At 36.4% G+C, this 22,479-nt stretch overlaps 1 protein-coding gene across 1 annotated transcript in view; it reads left to right on the top strand.

The window, feature by feature from the left end:
* Positions 1-618: 618 nt before the first annotated feature.
* The window catches only part of LOC136775681 (uncharacterized), a 91,622-nt gene continuing 69,761 nt past the window's right edge, over positions 619-22,479 (top strand). Inside the window, exons 1-3 of the mRNA XM_066730663.1 lie at positions 619-1,625; positions 10,305-10,404; positions 12,979-13,141. Of these exons, the coding sequence (XP_066586760.1) occupies positions 1,370-1,625; positions 10,305-10,404; positions 12,979-13,141 (519 nt within the window). The 5' untranslated portion in view covers positions 619-1,369. The remainder of the gene's footprint in view (positions 1,626-10,304; positions 10,405-12,978; positions 13,142-22,479) is intronic.

Here is a 22,479-nt window from a genome sequence, read left to right as displayed (position 1 = left end):
AGAGTAGCAGATAATCCAGAGGAATGGATGTTTTTTTTTTGTTGCAGGGATGCGCAGCGATACCCTGGAGGAATGGAACGAGAATGAGAGTGGCACTTCCGAGCGTTAATAAACGGCTCCAGGATCACCTTATATTCCGTTGAAATTGAGCCGAGTGAGTTTGTGCGAGCAGCTAGCAGAATAAAATAGAAAAACTTCTACGCTCCGGGATTCCCTTCTCGTAATCCACAGCCGGCTCTGCGTTTACACGTTTCTCAGATAATAAATGACGACCGAACGAGAAATTATGAACAATTCCCTTGCATCTACTCCAAACTGTCCACGGTAATACACTCCCATTTCACTTCCATTCCCACCCCTCCCTTTATCTCTCTATATTCGCACCACCCCATCTCTTTCCCTCGCCATAACATTCAAATTCTTCGACCTTTAAAAATCAAACTCTATGGACAGTGATTCCAGGTCACGTAACGACCTGAGCTCATGACTATTTGCTGAGGGCAAACGAGATTCTCAGATAAGAAAATGTATAAAGTTGACGTTAAGGAAAGGACAGCTGAAAGTGAAAAATTTGTAACATAAATTAAGTCTTAAGAAACCTGCAAATAAATGATGGAATTGAACCCACAGTGATGTTTTGATAAATCTATAATGCAACAACAAGTATTTTCTAAGCAACAGGAATTTTTGCTAAAACTGTTAGAGAAGCAATCGTTATTTAAGTTATTATTACAAATGTTGAAGCTAAGTGGCAAGTCAACTTAAGTCATTGTACAAAGAGTTTAAACTGTCTAAAAAAATTCACGCAGAACTTGTAAAATCGAAAGAACTGATAGCTCTACGCTACCGCATCTATCTTCGAATGCACTTTGCGTGAGAAACTTTGATCTTGCTTAGTGGATCTTCGTGGAAAGTTCAGTGTCTTTAAGAATCTTCGTAGTATCTCAAGGTATGAAAGTGGAGCGAAGGTATACGGAGTTTGTAAACCGTCGCGGCTGGTTGAATCGATAATAGAAATTTCTTTGGGAGAAAAAATTAAGTATCAAATTCATTCCACGTGGACAAGAGGAATTGTGCTGAAAGGATGAGCCTCGAATGAGAAAACGAAGTTGCAGAATAAAAGGACAAGAAAAGTGCAAGTGTATATGTGTGAATAGAGAAGATTAAGCAGAGGAGCATTCTCCTGGATGAAATTGAATGATTTGGCGAGCAGCAGTTTAGTTGAGAGAAGAGGAATGTATTGGGAAATGAATAAATTGTGTAATGGTGGGTGACTCTAATAAATAGTTGGAGAGATAGATAGTATAAGTGTCGCGAGATATTGGAAGAGCGATAGTTGATGTAGGTGAGAGATTTACTGGTGCACAAAATGCCGGAGCACATTCTTAGCGCTGTTAACAATAGCAAGATCGAGATTTCGAGCTATAATGGCAGGATGGTGGTTGAAGGGACGCTTCCACCATCGGCGGCTGCCGTGGTCGGAGCTGCGATTAGCGGTGGTGCGACAAATCCTCCTAATCCGTCCCCAGCGCTAACCAGCGCAGCTGCGGTCACCACCACTGCTAAACCCGACCAACATGTCTACAATGCAACGGGATACCTCGTCGAACACGAATTCGATCACAGTGAGTAAAACATCTATTAAAACATTTTTCCTTTAAACGAAAATCTTATCGTCGCTAAAAAATTATAACTGCCACCGAACTTTCTTCAGCAACGACACATTTTCTATATTTTCTTCTTCTTCATTTTTTCATCCTTACGCTGTTCCTTTACAAACTTGTCAACCGCACTTGATTGTTGACTTTAATCTAATCAAACCAGCTGTGCTACTTTCCTAACTCAGGGAGAACGTCAAGCCTATATTTCGTAACTTTGCCAACAGTTGAAACAGGTCAGCCATACTATAGTAGTTACTCTAGCATGCAACGGTTTACTATGTCACCTTGCTACCCTTGCTACTCTAAGTAAAAATCTCCCTGCCATTTTCAGTATTTTGAGACGTCGTCGTCCCTTGTAGTGAAGCGTACTTTACTAGATAGCTGCTTTTATATCCTCTACAGCATTGAATTAGTTTGAATAAAGTGATATACAGGGTGGTGCAGAATTGGATGGCCAAACTTTACGAACATTTTTCTACTGCTCCTAAGCATGAAAAAGAATCATATGAGCGTAGAGTACCGGAAAGACCCACAAATTTATAAAGCGGAAAGCTTTGAAAAGTTTTATAAGTAATATGGCGTTAGATCCGTTATGGAGAATCCTTTTACTCCAACGCACCGAGATTTACCAATAGAACGTACGATCAATTATTAATTTGTCGGTTTAATTGCTTCATCAATGTTTTTTCTCCTCTCGACTTAATCTCATGTTAAAAAGAGTTATTGCCAAATTTGGTCAAATTGTACGTTTCACCGAAGCTTCTTTTCTTAATAAAAATTATGTAGTACGGCTCTAACTTTGGAGTATAATAATAATGAAGAACGTACTAATTTTAACAACACTTTTAGCAAAATATTTGGACTATTAGTTTTTATAACACATAAACTTTTATAGACTACCATGCTATTTTGAACTTGTAAAGCTTGGGAAAAGCTGGCGGCTCTACTAAGCCACTTATTGGTTTCGTTTAAATTGGCTGTGAGGTCAAAGGTGAAACCCCTGTGGTGCGTACGTGGTGCCTGAAACCTATTTCGCTGACCATCGGGGTGATTTCGAGAATTGGACGGAATCCATGCTGTTCATCTGGCTCACTTGCTCTCAAAGGAAAGTTCAGAATTTTAGCCTTGGAAGCCTGCTCCCTTTCTATCCACTTAGAACTCTAGAGAACAGTTGCGATATTTCGTTTAACGACTAATCCGAGAAACTAGATTTCTTCTCCTTTGTTAACTGAAGCAAGCGTTCGATCAATAATTTTCGCAATGGTTTTCGTCAAACTTTTTTATTATAAACTTCTACTTTCCCCTATATTGTATATAAATACAATTTCTCATCTCTATGCTAGAAGTACCTCTGTGATAAGCTCGTAATTTTTGTTGATACGTGTTAGAAATCAGTTACATAGCTGATTAAATAATTAAAATATGTTCTCTATAATTAATACTTACTTGGCAGTAGAACGTGATAAGGAATTGAACGATTCTTTCCAGACACAGTGGGTAAAAGTAATTAAGTTAAATTAATCGTACGTGATTTTCGTGCAGCACCTCGGCCGAATAATAATCTTCTGCAAGGTAGTCTTTCTGTTTCACATCTCCCGTTTCAACAGAGCAAATCTTCTAGTGTTCATCCTTGTCTGAACACTTGGCTACGACTTTACTAGCATACTAAATACTAGTCTGGGGTTTGGCCAAACTCGGATCGATACGCTTCATACGCTCTACGCTTGCGAAGAATGTGATTCTGCGAAAATTCCCCCAACATAAAATGTTCCCACGCGATTGGAAATATTTCTCCAAATTTAAAACTTTATTGCTATATTTATTTTACTGGAAGTCCAAACGCTGGAGGGATGTACAGAATTTCCTTCTATTTTATTAGGGATATATTTTTCATAGCTTTTACACGTGTGAATCGAATATAGCACCTTCTCGCTGGTCAAAACGTACAAGTAGTCATTAATTATAAATTTAGCTACAACACGCTGAAGTGATAGCTCGAATCTATGAATTAATCATCGATCCTGTGGGACGAGATTACCGAGGTTTTCGTAGTTCCAAGCTTCATATAACTTGCGAAAGCATGCTCATTTATAATTTTGAGGGAAATCTTGAAATAAATGTATCGTGTCGTAGTCACCATAACTACGTCTATATTTTACTACATTCTCACACAAGACACAGATGCGTTTCATAGAATACGGATGAAACCCAAGTTGAGCGATCGTAATCAGTCAGCCTAGTCAAACATAGTTAAATAATAAAGTATCTGTACAAGAGAGTAAGCTACGGAGCTCTGTATATTAATTGGTGGCCTGTCTCAGAAGAATGGGCTAGTTATTATTCTTGGTTGTGGGCTGATCAGGCGTAGTTTGCTACTACTGACAGACCCGCAACAGCTGCCACAAACAAGAATTGACTGGTACGTAGCTCGTAACAGACGAGAAGGCCTATATATATACGCAGGCGATGTATTATAAGCACTTGTTTTAAAAAACTATTTAATTCTTCTAACTTGCTAATTGGACGAGACATTTCATTTTGTATTATGCTTTCCTATCTCAAATATAAACTCTTAATTATTATTTATCGTTTAACAATCACTCTAACAATGAAATAATTAAACTTAATGTAAATTTACTTTTTGCTCTTTTTTCTGATCAATGGAAACATAAAATAACGGTTGTAACGATAACGTTGACGATGTGTTGATTCTGGTGATACGGTAGATCTATCATATTCCGTTGCTCCCGTTTCGCTTTTCTGCAATACATAAATGTTAAATTAAACCTATATAGTCTACGTTATTCGTTTCGATTTTATCTGCAGTGTAGAGTACAATGAGCTTTCCCACGTCAAAGAATTAAGCTGTGAAGAAAAGAGTGAAAAAAAAAATAAAAAAATGGATTAATCCGAATTTCACTGATAAAATAATGGTTCTGAGTAGTGAAAGATGGATCAAGGTTTCTATCCTTTTAGAGCAGTGCTTCCCGTAACAACACTTTCCTTTCAGTTCAAAATAAGTTGGTGATAAAGTTGAAAGAAGAGCGAACTTTTTCATACCTCTTGCACTTCGGTCGATGATCTATAGTGTGGTCCTATCTTGCTTCTACCGCTAGGTACTCTTTTTCCTGATTTTGAACGTCGACTGTTCCTCGAATCGCTCTGTCTTGGAACTCGTCGAGTTACAATTCTCCTAACAGAATTGTCCAAACTTCGATCACTTTCCTGCATAAAAAGAAAAAAATGCAAAAAACTCTACAATATAAATTAGATCCTAAACAAATTCGACAATTAAACATCAGAGTGAAAATATAGTGTACAAGTATCATCTGTTTGACGTACTAATATGATATGTTATGCGGTACGTTATTTATAATTCATATTTATTTAAATAATTCATCAAGTTTAATCATATCATCTGATAATTGGAGGTGCTACATATACGTTTTGTGTCGGATATCAGAAGAAAATATATATTACCTAGCAATGAGTATTTATTTCGAGTTTTAATAATAAATGTTTCTTTTTGACAAAATTTCACAGCTGGCGGTATATTTTTATTATGATTTATGAGAAACATACTGGTGTGATAGTCGTAGCAGCGACAAAATCTGTTAGAATCTTTTGTATTTTTGCTTGTGCTTTGAGAGCAGTAATCAAATCCATCTTCCTCAGCTGACAAGCGACGCTTCGAGAGAACATGTCAAATTGATCAAGCGTTTTAGGTTCGATTGATAGAAAATTGTCATCGTTAACTTTGGCTTGAACGTCTGTCTCTTCTCGAAATTCTGGCGACCGACCCTAATGTAAAATAATTTTCATAACATTACACGTAGACGGACTGTAATGCAAGTCTTCGTTTATATGAAACATAGGTATACTGTTGTGCATGTTTTGAATCTAAGTGTGCGATCTATTTTTGGTTCGTTTTCCCATTTAGTTGTTTCTGTCCAGCATGAATCATTTTTATCACATACGATTGTGCTGGAGCTAGAAACACTGACGGCTGGATACATCGATGATGATTGAGCTACAACAGATCCTGTACAGGAACTTTCGTTATTTGACAAATCGTGTTTTTCTGTCGTTTGACAACCTGCATTGCACGTTTCAAGTCTGACTGGTTCCTCCATGATTGGTGGAGTTATTTTATCATACGGTTCTTTCAGTGCACAAGATTTATTGATAAATTTCTCATGAGCATATTCACTTGAGCAGCAAACGGAAATTTCGTCTTGAGAATTTTCTGTCCAGATATCCCTTTTGTTTGCGCATAGCTGCTCGACTCTCTGTAAAGATAAAAATGCATTTCTACGATATTGTGAAGAATGAATACTTATCGACGAGAAATCTGTTTGAAGGACTTTCGCAAGAAAGTAAAACACGTATCGTTAAAACATAACAACAAAGGTTGGAAGCCTTTGTTTTTCCTAAAAAATTAACTTATTACAAACGAGGACTATAGTGAAATAGTGGGAAAAAGGAGATAGAGAAGGCAGAAAAGTTATTTAATGAGGACCCTGAAGGAGGGTCTGCTTGGAACAAGGAAGTTTGATGATTTAGCGAGTAGGAGGAGTTGGAAATGTGTAAGAGGATTGGATGTAGTATAGGGGAGCCGTTGTTTGTAGTACTAACACGCAATTCGGTGGTTTCGTCGTAGTCTAAATAGGGATAGAGGAATTCATTGAGATCGTGGAAGCAGGAAAGCTCGGTCTCGTAATAACGTCCGGCAGCCTCAGCCTGGAGAAATCGTTTTAGTTCCTGAACGTAGAGTATACGCATTTGGCGAATCTTCATCATGACCTCGATAAACGTGACATCCGGCATACCGAGGGCTTTGTGAATCCGAGTGTAAGCCTGGTACCTCTGCCTGCTATCCAGATAAGATGGAGCGTCCTTTTTCCAGAGGCTGGTCGCGCGCCTGTAGAGCAATGCGAGCTTCCGGAAACTCTTACTGCTCCATTTCTCATCTTCCTGACTCGTCCGCCAATCCCTGACTCCCCCGCCTTTTCGACCTTCCTCCCCATATTTAACTCTCCCACCCCCTCGCCCCCGATACTGCTTCATTTCATCCTCAGACCGTAAACTTCCGGACTTCTACCGCTATGCTACCAACATGAACGATGAATTTTGATAACCGGCAGCAAGAAATTTTCATACATCTTCTGCGAATAGAATATTTCAAAGTTACGACTAGCTATGTAAATTAATATCTTTAGAAGAACATAAGGAGAGAATGCAAACTTTGCCACTTTAACATAAAGGTTATAATTGTTGTGATGTTTGTTTTATAAATTGCTATTGATCATAGGTCAGATGCAATGTTTTTCCTTACAAACTTACTCGTTCGTATGAAGAGCCCTCGAAGAAGATATATCTCTCACTTGAATTTAAAACTGCAAAATTTGGAAAACCATATGCCCTAAATACAATTTACAAATCACTGGGAAAACTTAACCTGCCAGTCAACTATTTTATTTACGGCTTATTTACTATAAAGCTACAATTTCACGACATCTATCGCAGCAAAGTTAAAGCAGATCTGTGTGTGCTCTTTATAAGTTTGTGTACTGAAATTCACTGCCAGCTGACGCTTCGAGGAAAAATTTTCAAAGTTCGAAGCATCTTTTAGCAGTCCGGTAAAATGTAAACTGTAAAGTCCCTGGAGTATCAGGTAGCCTCGTTCATGTAAAATTCATCGTGTTAATATAATTTAAAAATTTTCCACGATATATACATATTTTAGTAAGATAACATCAATGATTTCGAAAAGCTGCTCTGATTTAATTGCAGAGCAAGGATAATTCCTGGGAAGTATGATAATTAAGAATTAGCGAGGTCAGATAGCCAATGGAGGGTATAGTAAAAGTAAAAAAAAAAAAAAAAAAATACTTCAAGCGACTATCTTATTGCTATCTCGCGAGAAGTACCCCAAAGGACGTGCTGCAAAAGTTTAAAAGCTGTTTCTCGTTGGGGTCCAGTTGGTGGACTCAGGCTTGTGTGTAGCCAAGTTTAACATTGCGCCAAAGTGATTCTGCCCGCATGCCTTTACTTCACTATAATAAAACTCGATATAAAATTTTGTCTTTGCTCCGGAGTATTCTCATTAGATTTTCAGCTTGGCTAAATTAGCTTCAACCACGAGAAGAGCCAAGCGTGCCAACTTTCTTGTGCTTTCCAGCCGTTTTTATCATGACCCTTTCAAGCCTCTGTGATTACTGATTAATCGAAGTTAACGACCAAGCGTCAAATCGATTAAAACTTGCACCGTCATTGAAAAATATAAGTAAACTGATAATAAGACAGGCGACAATAATTTCGATGATTTATGAGGCAAAAATTTACTGTTTCTATATAATAAATGTCAAGAGAGAATTTGCAAATTTTCGTGGAATACGCTCAGTTCGAATGTAAAACCGTTTTTTCTGTTCTTTTTCCAAATTTTATGGGACCAATATTCTTGGAGGCAATAGGGATTCTGATTCCCGTATCTAAAGTCCCGAGCAATTCCCAATTGCCGTGTAGACTGAGCAGCGAATCGCTGACCGGCACGACCAGAATGCAAAGATCCCATGAATAAAATTGAAGGCCCCAGGTTACTTGCATAAGCCCCGGTACGTTTGGCGCGGATTTCCGAACCGCGGTATCGCCCGACATTCCCGCAGGAGTTCCACGGAAGCGAAAGAGACAGCCCGAACTATCACTCCTGGGGCAATCGCGCAAAAACGGCCAGTTTTACCCCTAGAGATCCAATAGCCGATTCGTGACCGAACCAGTTGTTCCCTCGATATCTGATTCTATTCACCCCTCTCTGGTACTTTTCGAAAATCTCTTCAAGCTATAGTGCTTCGCTTCATCATAAACGAGAAAAAACACTTTTACGAGCTTCTCTTAATATTAACATCACCCTTTAAAACAGCAAATCCTATTTCGAACGAATCTCTCTTTAACAAAAATAATACAATGAAATTAAATTTTAAGAATAAATTCATATGACAATTTTTAGCAATATTAATCAAAGGAAGTTTAAAATATTTAACACACATTTCATAATTTTTTAATTATTATCGAATTGGAAAAAGTAGGTTTCTATTAAGTTATAAAAGAGATCAATGAATCATTAAATGGGAAGAACTGTGTCCCGGAGTCTAAAAATTTTATGACAGTTTCAAACCAAACGAATAACTTCTGCTGAAGGAGCTATGAAATCTTAAGAAGAGTTCCATTGCAATCAGAAAATCTTCCACTAGTCTAAAATAACAAGTTCCGACGTACAACGTGTCTGTCCAATTCCGACAGTTTTTAGATATGCTGTCTTTTCAGTTAATAGTATAATGTATGTATTCTTTCTTTATAATTACTTAATCGTTTCTGTATTAATGAATAAAATTTCCAAATTTATCAACAGAATACTGAAACAGCTTACGAGAGGACTACTCTTTTCCCCAGCGATCGCGTTACAGTTATACCATAGAAATTTTATTATTTATATCTGATTTCAGCTGACATTAATTTAAATTTCAAACTTGTTACACATTTACAAGATATCTCGATATCGAGAATAAAATGATTGTTATGACACTATCAATTAAGTAGATCTATGTAACATTGATGTGCCCGCGAGTTTTACATTTCTTGTCTACCAATCTTGCGTTGAAATAAAAGTAAAAGCGCGCTGTATCGCGTAATAAAGAAATATACGACAAAGAAATTTAATAACAAAATACTTGGTTTTATTTGATATTGTCGAGCACTGGAGAATAAAAGTTTTTTGAGTTTCTGCTGTAACAAGATGACATTTATAACGTATTAAAAAGTGGTCACTATTCTGGCTCTTTCGTGAGTTTTAATTACTATTACGAATACTTGGCAGCATGTTTTTGCGATGTTCCTGCAAGCATATCTCTTGTATATGTAGGTGTGCGTATAAATTGGCGACGGCTGAGTTGCTACTACGCAAGCTTTGACGAGCTTTGCCACAAGCTGACGGTACCCGACAGTTGCAGTTGACGTTTCTGGTATATAGAACTGACAGTACATTACGCCAATGTGCTCCGTTCTAGCAATTTATCTTTTCCCTTGCATATTACACGTCACTTAAAAACTCAAAAACACCGCACGAACTTTTATTGAAGTCAATTATTTACCTAAATACACGATATACCAAAATATCGACGTAACAACTAATTTTGGTGGTAACGATCAGTTGACTAAACGCTTTTAAATTACATTATATCGTAAATATAGTCAACATGTTTAGTAATCATTGTAACATAATTTACAATTTCTATAATAATTCATTAATTTATCTAATAACAAAGTTTCTTGGAGTATCAGCAGAAGATTAATCCGTTAAATCGCCTTGGCTAACGAAGGGTTAGCACAGGACACTATAACTCTGGGAGCGTTATCGTAAAATGGAAGGAAGGAAGTACAAACTGCAATATGTTCTTGTTTCTAATCTTCAATGAAATGTTGAGAGCTTATCTTGTATCGATTAAATGTTCCACGAGAGAACTTATGTTTTATTTCTCCCTCTTTTCTTGTTGTTTGAATTGTTTCGAGTCTTAAGAAAAATGTTGCAAGGAAGTGATTGTGCTATATATATATATATATATACATATACGGTTTATTTTGTTACAGGTATACTTGCTGCTTTTTCGGATATACAAACAGTGTTTCTGGCCTGCATATCAACTTTGCTGCCACTGATCATTGCGCTGGGGATAGCATTTGGTGTCAGGTAAATGAATGTCTAATTCTAGAATATTCTTTGCTTCGTTGCTTGTCGCCTCTGTACCTCGTTTATTAGAATGAACGCAGAGAACAAGTCGTGCAGAATTAATTGAAAGAAAACAGAAGAAAAGAGGCGACTCGAAGGAAAAGCGACAGTGTAGCGTTCTGGAAATCGTAGGGGAGCTTTAGAGTAGCTTTTTGAAGGGGAACAAACCGAGGGTGAGAGAATTTTGTAAGAGTCGTAGAGACTGTTAATGAGAAGCACTAAATAGTTTCGTATAGCAAGTTGTGTAGGTATATGGTATGCTATACGAAAGTGAGTTTTAAGTGCTAGAAACGGACCCGGCTTTGGACGTCCAGCGCGAAAGCTAGCTACGCAAAGACTGCAAGAGAGAGAATGGACAAAATGTGAAGTGAGCTTTTAGCGGAATGAGCGAATTATCGTGAGACAGGCACTCGTGCAAAACGTTGTTGACACCTCGACCCGACTCTCAGACCGAATGGACGCGTCCCTTCGAATTTACTACCTTTGATAGACGCTCTTTTCCTCTCACAAAGCTTTTATTTTACGACGCCTTTAACTTTGCAAACTTTAGCACTATCCACACGCTTCCACTATTAAACGCTTTCCGTTCTGGGACACCTCCCATTCCTGCTTCTCTATACTATAACTGTCCAACCTACGAAACCTTCATTATACAAATCGTCTCTTCATTTTAAGACCTTCCTCCTTAAATCTATCCAAGTTTCTATTTTATTGTCGTTCTGTGTATATTTCCACGGATTTGCTTACGATCCGGAAGTGGCATTACAAAAACTCGTTAAAGAATTTTTAGTTTAACTCTGGTCAACTCACTATATGTATAGTCTCCAGCAAAAGGCTAGAATTGCGCCCATGATTCGGAAAAAGAATTTATAACCTAAGATAGTAAAATCTGCAAGTGTCACTCATTTGCGTTATTCGTATATTTGTTATTTTTAAAATTGTTAACAATTTGCCATTATTGACACGATGAAAGTCAAGAGATAAAGTTTTCGAAGCGTATAACATTAGTCGTTTCAGCATTCTTCCCTTGCACGCGTGATCGTAAATCAGCAAGGTTTCATTATGGTAAATTCTAGCTTCCCCTGAGCATTGTGCTGTTGGTATTTTCAAAATAAAAAGAGGACTGAATGTTGATAGTGATGAATAAGGAAGATAGGACAAAAAAATGGGTTGATGGTAGAGGGAAGAAGAATAAAAAGCTGGAATATATTAAATGGGACGTAAAATAGGGCTGGAAGTAAAAAAGTAGTATAATTATAAGGTGGTTTAAAGTTGGAAGTATGAGGGAAAAAGGAGAACAAATTGAAGATGTGAATGAAGAAAGCTAGGAGAGAAAGAGGAGTATGTTGGGGGTAACGAGAGAAAGATGAGAGTGAGAAAGAGAATAAGGGAGGAGGGAAAGGAATTGACGTTGATTAATCGTGCAATTCAATGCAGGCGAGCTCTGCCACGTCCTAGGTCACTTGGTCCTTTCGATCACAGCCGGACCACTAGTTTCCATCGCGATAGAAACACCTCCATTGGCATCTATAAATTCTTACCTTGATCGATCGACATTCGAGCTTAAGTTCTCTCAGCTAGGCTTAGTATTTGATAGGCTTCATTTCTTACCAACCCACCACCACAGATTCCAAAGTCAGCTTACTTTGGGTATAATTCTTCGCTCCAATTGTTCAGAAACTTTCAACTTTTACATTCATCTTATCCACCATCTTCCCTTAACACCTCATTTGCAAAATCAACTGCTTTGTCCTAATTACATGCTGCTGCTGCTGCTGCTACTGCTGCTGCTCTTAGATATTATTTATTACTGTTCACATGGTTGTTTCACTTAGAGCGAAACGAGAGCAAGTTGCTTAATAGCGGATGATTACTTAATAAGGAAATTGCTTTAAACGACTTGTTTAATTTCACGGCTGAATCTTATGCAGATTTCTAGCTTGATACCTATAACCGAGAAAACCTTGTCCCTGTGAAAATTGTATGAAATATATTCATAGATCGGAGGAGCTTGCCATTTGTGGTTAAATTTATGCTTCTGGAATCCTCGAAAGAGGCCTGTTCGTGCGCACGGTGCCTCTTAAAATTTTCAACGTCGTGCAAACTTTAAGCTGGGGTAACTTTGAAATGGCTCTTCTTTCTCCCAGACATTATGTGTTCTTAACGCGTTAAGCAAAGAAGGTTCCTTTAAAGATCCGAAATCTTGAATTTCTCAAATTTCTACCATGAATATCAATACTTCATAAAATAATCTCCCTTTTGAATTCTCGCTCAAACGATAAGACTATATATATATATATATATATAATGACTTAATTGCGAAAGATGTATTATAAATGAAATAATCATAATATTCCTTGGTAATATAGTAGCTCCATCCAAAGTACGTAATGCGATGTTTGGTACGAAGAGGAAATCTTTAAACTATATTTTGCAATTTATTGACTTAATCAATATATTCAATATAATTCAACCTTATTCTGGTTATATGCATATATTATTTTTTAATTGAGTGAATTCCCTCTCAATTTGCAGGCACGTTTGGAGGAAATATCGAAATGGGAGAAATAGTTCGAACGGATTGCCTTGGTATAAAGGCATTTGTTCACGAGAGAATACTAGCAATTCCTTGTGTCACCGTCCTAATTCCGGAAGCATCGCTATTCAACCAGCGACTAGGGTCCTTTCGGCGCAAGACGTGAGTAATGTTTTCTCTTTTACATCGTCATAAAAACTCAATTTGTAGAAAAGAGTATTTAAATCTTTTATTACAATATGCTACTTTCTTTGTTCGATAGATAGATAAATCTGATCATAACTCATTTTAGAAATGTTTGTTGATAAATCGTTAATATTATAACAATAATGAATAATTTTATTTGAAAATCTTTATACCAAATAGTACACTTTAATAAATAGAGCTGATTATAATAGTGTACTTAAGAAATTTTTTGATTTGATTTTATTTTCGCATCTTTTGCTTTAAATGGAGCGATGGAAATTTCAAATCAGAAATATGTTTACTATACTACAGTCATAAATGTCCTTTACCGATTATGGTAGATAGAAATTGAGCTGCTTGATTTATTTTGTTTCTCTTCCCTTTATCTCGTACACCTGCAATAGATTTGCATTTTCCATTCAGCAATATTTTAATATTTTCTGTTGACCCCTATGTAGTCATAATAAATCTATACAAAACTAAGCTTTAAAAAAAACTGCTCTCGTGAATCGTGTGGAGATCATGGGTATTCATGCCTAAGTGCAAAATCGTGGATAGGTTTGAATAAAAGGGATAACAAAAAAACAATTTGACCAATCGGTTATCCGATGGAGAGAATATCGAAGCATCGGTTACACTGTTTCTCCATTATGTGGAGTTGGGAACACGATCTGACTCTTAAACGACATTCGTTGTGAAAACTTCTAACCCTTTAATCAGACAAAAAAAGAGAAACTATTCTCCATTACATTTAAACTATGTGTCGAAAGCATTTATTCGAAATATATTATATATAGCCACGTTAGTACCACTTTTAACATTAAAATATGGTGTGAATAAATTTATTATGCAGTTTTTCCATGATGTCAGCCAGATTTGGAACCAACCAAAAATGAAAATTCAGCAAGGTGCAGAGTAAATCCTTCTTAGGCAAGATATTTCCTCATTCCTCCGAATGCTTTTACTAATCTCAAGAATTGCGAGTATGACCAGATGCTGCTACTCGCACAAGAGGTTAGATACCCAAAGTTACTCTTATCCAGGAGCACCAGAGTACTTCTGCCTTGGCCTTCTTCCTCTCTCCCTGTCTTCTCCCGATCTTCCTGCTTCTAGTGCTCCCTGCTCCACTGGAAGATGGTTGCTTTCCTTTTATTAACCCACCCCACTAGCACAGCGGTTGATCCTTAAGGCCAAATTCTCAAGCTGCCACAATTTAGTCGGATTAATATTACTAACAAAGCTACATAATGCCTAAAATGTAGCTCCAGATTGGGCGAATTAATTGTAAGCCTAATAGCGGATGAAAAGATTTTAGCGTTGTGCAGAATAACTTTTCTGCATTTATATTTTTAATCTTTAAAATGTTTAAATCTTCGGTAATCCTATGATTAAGTGATGCATTGATAATTAGAGCAATTATAACTGTAAAAATAGTCAATAAAAGAGAAGGTCTGCAGACGAAGTATAGGAAAATAAGAATAATTAAAACTAAAACTTGGTTAAACTTCCAATAAATGTCGACGCGAAAGTTTATAGATACTGAAAGAAATATGGATGTTTACACTGGCTTTTGTACATTTATTGCTAAGCAGCTTTACAAACTTTATATTGTCGTTGGTAGAGTGAACTTTCTCTTTTTTATCGTAATTTCTTGCTAAAATAAATTATAAGAATTTCGCCTTAGCGTCTATTATAGATGAGAATAGTTCTCGACAAAACTCACTTATTGCTCGCACAGCCAACATCAATTCAATTATCGGGAATTTATTTCTCACCGTGCAATTTTCTTGGCAAAAGTTTTTCACAATATCGTTATAGAAGACATTGTATATAGGACAGAGCGGTTAACCAGATATATCTTAGAGCTGGGATACAGGACAATTTTTCGAAATTCACACTAATTACACAAAAAGTAAGACTGTTTTAACGAAAATAATAGAAACAAACAATAGGAATTGCGAGGAGGCGAGAAAAACGGAAAAGTTGATGTTTATTTTATAATACGGAAGTGATCAAGTCGATGATCCGTTGGATATTCCGGTTGGTGCATATTGTGTAACGTATTCTAGAAGGAAGAAGATTTTAACGCGATGCTCTCTTTGTTCTTTCGACTCGAAATACCTTGAGGCGTGGAGGTGAGAAAAAAGTGAGTCGTGCGCTCACTTGCCTTGCCTCATCCCTTTTTCCCTTCTTCTTCTTCCTCCACTTCTTCTTTTATTTATTCTTCTTATTCTTTTCTGTCGTACGGCGAGCGTACAGCATTCCGCACTATACGGTATTCGAGGGAGAAGCAAAGTCACGCTTGGGAGGTCCATTTGCTCATACGCGTTCTCAGCTCTTTCTCTCATAGTCAATGTGACAATCTCCTTAAAATGCCAAATCAGCTCACTTCCGTTCTACCAAAAAATCGACAGATCGACACATGACTTCTCTCAACTAGCCAAGTTCAGCTGTGTGCCCTTTCCTCGCTTATCGACTTTCAAAAAATTTCTTATAAAACTTTTCAGCGATGAAAAAACTTGCCAACTAAACGTCAAACGTTTCTGAGTTTCAAGCGTTAAAGAATAATCTCTGAGATATATGTGGAGAATAATTTATGATGCAACGGTTTTTGCTGTACTAATACTAACGGTTCGCTCGTATTTTAGCCATAAGCAAGCGTGTCCAGGGATAGCCCAGCCTGCGTTCGAGTCAAAACGGTTTGCGGTATTCAACGATCGTCGACCTGCCATGCTTTGAAAGCCTCTTTTCGGCCTTACACGTTCCTCGAGTGCCAGTCGCAGCTTTGCTTTCAGTTCCTTCCATCTAGTTGCACCTGTCAATATCAATCCTCACGATTTATTTATCGAGAAACCTCAACTAAAAATAACAGACTCTCCCAATTATCGCCACTGGCTACTGTGCTCTTGATAGAGCTGCCTGTCTATCAGACAAACCTTTCTCATTTTGCTTCGATAATTTCATTACAGAATATTATTGTATTGCCCCCCCCCCCCCTCCTCCTCTTGTTCTCTCTCGTAAGATCAGCTTGGCCACATAAATAGAACTGTGCAAACGAGTATTTTTCGTGTATCATTGCATGCACGTTAATCGTTTGACTATGTCGAGCGATAAAGTAGGCGAGATAGGTTCAAGGTTTAATGGTGTTTATCTCCTACTCCTCAATTAAATGGAAAAACTGCATTTTTCGTCGAATACCTTCCGGCTGTTGGCCGCACTTTTAATTCCAGCCATTTATTCCTTTTAGCCTTGCGGTAAAAGCAAACGTTAATTTTGCACTGGGCGTGCAAATCTCTTCGTAGAAATCAATTTGCAGCACGGTTTTGAATACACTCTCATGCATTGGGTATATATCGACCCTGCACACTTTCAAACCGCAAGGTTCCGTGAAATTAAATCTTCACCCTCTACTTTATTCCGATATATTCAACTGTGCTTAAAAACCTCCAAGTCTTATTTAATACATCTAATCTGTGTGTCATTGGAGCCAATTAACGAAAGATTTATTGTTTCGTACTTTCATTGTCTATATTTAACGACTAAAAAGGAGGAAAGACCTTCGTTTTTATTAAAAGCTATAATTAAACGGGTTCTTCAAGAAACTATTCGTCACTGTTTCATTTTTTCGTTGGTTCAATGAATATGAATGAAGAAATTACTGGCAAGTCAGATTGACTTATTAAAATATTCCTGGGAGAGCAATTATTGATTGCAAGAAAAATGATACCTTTGGTCTTATCTTTGTGGCAATAAGATTGCAAGTTGGTACCAAGTTGGAAACGTAGGTACGTACTTACGAACCCCAAATGACCAAGTTTCCTTCGAAATCTCTAATAAACGTGAGAGTATACTCTCGTCCGTCTTTAGAACTGCCGTTAATGCTGCCGGAATATCGCTGAGTCCACAATTCGATTCTGCGTGAAATTTCTTTGGAAATTCTCGAAATGCAAAACTCACAACGTGTACTTGCGATTGTGGCGAACTCCGTAAAGTATCACTCTCGTTTTACATTTTCTTCTCGACTCGACTCTCCACTTGAACCTTTACTTTCGCACTTCCACTTCATGCTCATTTCTCACTTTTTCTACTATCTCGAAAAAGTAGCTTATAACATTTTTATTAATCCCTTTCCATTCCCATTTCCAGCCCATACTACTGCAATTTCTTTCTGCAACTGTACCTTTTTCCGAGAACGAGTGTCACGTCGCCAAGCAGCACCTTTCTTTCGTCAAATATACTTAAATTTATTTCTCGTCGTTTGCCCTGACATAGTAGAAATCCGTGGGTCGTACTCGCTCACATATTGGCCACTTTATCATTGTTCTTTTTCATTCCTGCTTCCCCACCGTAAAAGAAGAGAATCGCCGTTACCTGATAATAGATTTTCGAACCAATGAGAGATCCTGAAAAAGTACACGTAAGGTAGTATTAATTTCTTAAATGGCGATTTTTATGACAGAAATTGTAATTTATTTGGCTTTTTGCAAGAAGTTTGAGAATTTGGCGCGATAAGGGTTGCGAAACGGATAGGAAGGGTGCACGGTAGGCGGATGTTATCATGGAGTGAATTAAGCGATTTACAGACGTTTACTTGAGTAAGGAGGTTAAGGTAAGGGAGTATATTTAAGTTGCTGATGTGGGGTATCGTGAGAGGATGAGATTGGAGGCGTTCGAGGAGGGTGTCAGATATGAGATGAGGTAAGGGTATCTCGCGCGAACGACCCTATTAAGGCTAATAGGCCATGTCATCGTGAGCCAGGGATGATTTTGCAGGACTCTCCCCGGTCCTCGTTGCTCTCACTGAAACTTCCACGATTCGATCTTGCAAGGAGCAGGTTCAAGCAGGTGCGCTTGCCAATTCTTTCTCACGTTAGAAGAGAACACTGTACGACGCACCTGCTGATTGTGGTGGGAAACTGTTTCGGCCATCTGTGACAACCACTCGTCATTATCCAATTGCATGCGAAATGCTACCAAGGCATATATATATACTAAAAGCCATATTACTTGCTCTTGCATATATTAACTTCCTTCAGCAGCAGTGATACTCGACGAAACAGATTTCTGGAATTCGTTGCTTCTTAGAGTTACGAAAATAGATTTTTATACAAGAACAAAGAAATGTAAATTTGGTGACTTATAAAAATTTCTGAGATAATTAAACCGAGACCAAAGAATAATTTAAATATACAAGGGATGTTTCTAGTGATTGTGGTTCCTGAGCTCGTGTTATTTGAGAAAGGCTTCATTGTAGGAAAGTAGAAAAAATGGAGCATTTGAGAAAAAAAAAAAAATATTGATGGATGATAAAGACAGAGAAGATAGAAAGAGAGAGAGGATGAGAAGAGTCCTAGAATGTAAGTACCCCTGGCGTTCAAAAAGAGAGAGTAAACTTAAAGGACTCTCTCCTTGGTAAGGCTGCTAAAATGATGATGGTGACATCCTTTTGGAGAAGAGAAGCTAATTTCATGATTGAAGCAAAAGGAAAACCTAATATATCACTTTAAGCCTAGCACTTCCTTTTACTAATTTTCAATTATATTTCCATATTAAACTAATTGATTTAAACATCACTCACTTATTTCAAAAGTACATTACTTAAAGCGAAGAGCATCCTAGATGTTAAAATCTCTTATAAAAAACTCAGCATATTTTTGCTTAATTTATAAATTTAAAGTAGCTCTCAACCATTTATGCTACTGAAAAATATAGTAGTTTCAATTTAATGAAGCAGTTAATTAAGATCAAGCATTTTTCAATTAATTTAATCATTTCATTCGTTCAAGAGACTATCTAACAATACATTCATTGATCATACAATTACGTCCTTGCGGATAGTAAAGGTCACTCTAGCTCTTCAATATAGGCAAGCAAATTGCTTTAAGAGCTTCTTCTATTTAACAGTTTATCTAGGTAGATCCCTGCTTCGAATTGTACGTTTTCATCGTTTTTCTTCTTCAACCAATGTTATTTTTCTCATATAACTATTGCACTCTTTTAATATTCTTAAATAACATAGTTTTTGTTTTAAAGTATTTATAACTGATCAACGCTATCGTTATTAAAATCTTAAATACTTTTATATATGCAACTTCACCGAAGGAGCCTACTCAAACTGTTTAGTAGGCTGATAGTTTCAAAAAAGAGTTGCTTCGTATTCGCATAGTTAAGCACTTTTTTTTAGCAATAACCTGCGGCCTGCAGTGATGTAGCGGAAAATAAATTTGGAAGATAATGGCGAAGCGTAGAAAGTAGATTGCGTCGTGGTAAAGAAGTTTGGAGGGGAAAGGGTGGGGGTAAGGTCCATAAGGCTGTTAAAGCGATGATGACGGGATAGTCGCGAATACGAAAAGCAAGCAGTACGACGAGCAAACAAATAAAGAAAGAAGGGATGAGTATAAGTGTGTATATATGTATGGGAGCAAAGGAGAGAAAGAGAGAGTGGGATAAAGCGAAGTTGGGCCTATATAGTGTTTTGAAAATAAATTATATGTATACGTGAAGGAGAGGAGAGAGAGAGAGAGAGAGAGAGAGAGAGAGAGAGAGAGAGAGAGAGAGAGGATGACTCTGGTGAGATGGCTTTGTTTTTCTAGACGCTGAATTAAAAGGGGATGAGAGATTTATGTCTAGATTTAAAGCCGAGCTGACCAGCCCATTTCAGCCGGCTTCTGCGCAAGGGCCCTAGCCAGCCCAAGCAAAAACCGGAATACCGGAATGCATCAAGTACTTAGTTATATAGTTACCTGACGTTGATGCAAACTGGTTATATCCTATAACGCCTATAGATACCTACTCGTTAGCACTCCTCTCGTATATCGATCGGCTTTCTTACCATTTCAGCTTACTAAAAAAAAATCCTTACAGTATTATTCATTATCTAATTCCCAATTCTGTGGCATCAATTTCACCCAAAGACCCTTTGATAAGGACTTTACAAGGATTATGCATTATTTCGACTAAAAATTACAAATGATAGTTCGGTATAAATTTAGAGAATTAGATCAATAATGATAATAACTTGTAATACAATAATTTATGAAACATTTTTATATTCTGAATTATTTTATAATAAGCAAAATGCAGTAAATTTCCTAATTTCTTTTATACTCATTATTTCCAATTTCAATTTTCTTTAACCGTTCCTTTATTTCAATAAAGTCTATAAAGCATTATCAGTATTTGAGCGTGTTTTATCGGTTTATTAAAGAAGCATGATGATATTGATGCAGTAAATAACAGAGCAGAATATACACATCAGACGGAAAATTTGATTTAAATCAAGGCTTTATAGAGAGAATAATTAATATCATAAATTGTTCGAATCATCGTTCAGTTTATTGTAAATTTCGACTATTTAACAAAACCTTATTTTGTTTGCAATAAAAAAATACACTCTAGTTTCATTTGAAATCTTTCACGGCAATTATTAATAACATTTGGTAGAATGAATCGTTCAAAAAAACTCTAACGTTTTATATCAAACCTCAATATATTTTCCTCGTTTTTATGCATTTGGAAATTTCATCTCAATAAAAGTTTTGTTTGCTTTGCATCACTCACAGGATAGCATTGTGAGTTTTAATTTGTATTTTGATAACATTTTCTGTTATTAATTGGATTATTTATACATTCTGTGTCTACCAAAAGTATAAATTCGACATATACATTTAGAGCATAGTAGTAAAAAGTTTTTATTTTATTAGCTGCTTTTGCAGACAAGAGCAACGTTTTACAACTTTGAGTAAATATTGCAGAATTAGTCGAAATGATATTGCACAGGTTAAAAACAAATAAAATATTTTTTAAATTATAAAACAGTATTCCGTTGTAAAAAATAAATTATGTTTCTCTACGTTGAATTTAAATGCAGGCCATTTACATGTGTATAACCTATTTATTTTTAAGCAAATTGGTTTAATATCACTTCAAGGAAGGAAAGTGATATTTTGTCACTATGAAATCCAGAGTATTGGAAGACTCGGAACACAAATAATCACCTTTCCAATAAACCAGACATTTTATTGAAGGTTTTTTTGTTTCATTACGAATGTTTACGGATGTGTAGAGTATTTTGTTTCGCGACAAATGCATCATGCATTGTTAATTTGAGTCGCACCCAGATAATCGATGCAACAAACTGTTCTGAATGTCTATGCTGCATGTGAGCAACGGAGAAGGTTGTGTGCGTACATAGTGGAGAGAACGCGCTAATTGTTTTTCAAAGAAGAATTAAATCCTTTATTATATTGTTGAAAAAAATTCCCAAAAAACCTGTGTGAAGCTGGGAGTGTTGATTGATTCAATTAAACGGCAAGTAATATATATACTATGTAAATGGTTTATTGAATTTACTAATAAAATGTGGATATTTTTTAGACAAGGTGTAAACAAAATTATATACAATTCTATTAGAGTAAAAATAACGATAGAAAACCCATCAGGGCTAATTTCGAAAATTAGAATAAAATAGGAATTATCATAATTAATATACTGCTGAGACGTGCTGTGATATGATAATGCATCAAATAATTTGAATAATCAAATAAGTAAAGTCTATGATAGGTTATTTTGACAAATATATTATGACCTCTTCATTCACAGCGCGTGTGCAAATAATCAGTTTATAGAATTCTGTCTTCTCCAAGTCCTCTATCATCACTAAAACCATAGTAATTGCATAAATTTCGATGTTCTTTAAGTAGTGTAATAGTATTTTATTCCTATATTCCAAGTTGAACTTAGACCCATGACATAATTACATAACTTACTTAATCTAGCTTAAACTTAACCTTCAACTACCGCTTTCATTCGCTTATACACTAAATGTTCCATACAATACTCTCGTAATTTTAATTAAATGGCATTAGAAGTTCGAATTTTCAATACAATTTAATCCTATTTTTACTGACATTGGATCAATAGTTATCGAGAATTTCTTCTTACCATATAGAGGTTAGATAAATTTATTAAAATTAATTTAACTTTGTGTGCTATATCTGCTGACTAGAATTCACACAGCTTTCACAAAGAAATTTCTTCTAAGATAATTATATTAGGGAGAGAATACCTGGACCTTTTGTAGCTTTTAATTTTGGAATAAGGCAAGTACGTGTCTCTAATATTTCATTCGTGCGCGTAGTTTGAAAACCCTGTGAACCAAAACTAATCTATATATCATCAGTCGGATGTTATAAATCTCTATCTCTCGTTTTTGTAACTTGGCAAATTCAGACTTTTACTTCATTTCGTAAATCGGCTTTAAATTAAAAGAGATAGGAATAGTGAGGAATCGAACAAACAGAAATCCAACAAGA

Source organism: Prorops nasuta, unplaced genomic scaffold, assembly GCF_024137725.1.
Source record: "Prorops nasuta isolate Cenicafe-Biocafe unplaced genomic scaffold, Cenicafe_Pnas_1.2 PNAS00008, whole genome shotgun sequence".
In the NCBI taxonomy this organism is placed as follows: Eukaryota; Metazoa; Arthropoda; class Insecta; order Hymenoptera; family Bethylidae; genus Prorops; species Prorops nasuta.
The sequence above is the reverse complement of the archived record's forward strand: the minus strand, read 5'-3'. Positions and strand labels throughout refer to the sequence as shown.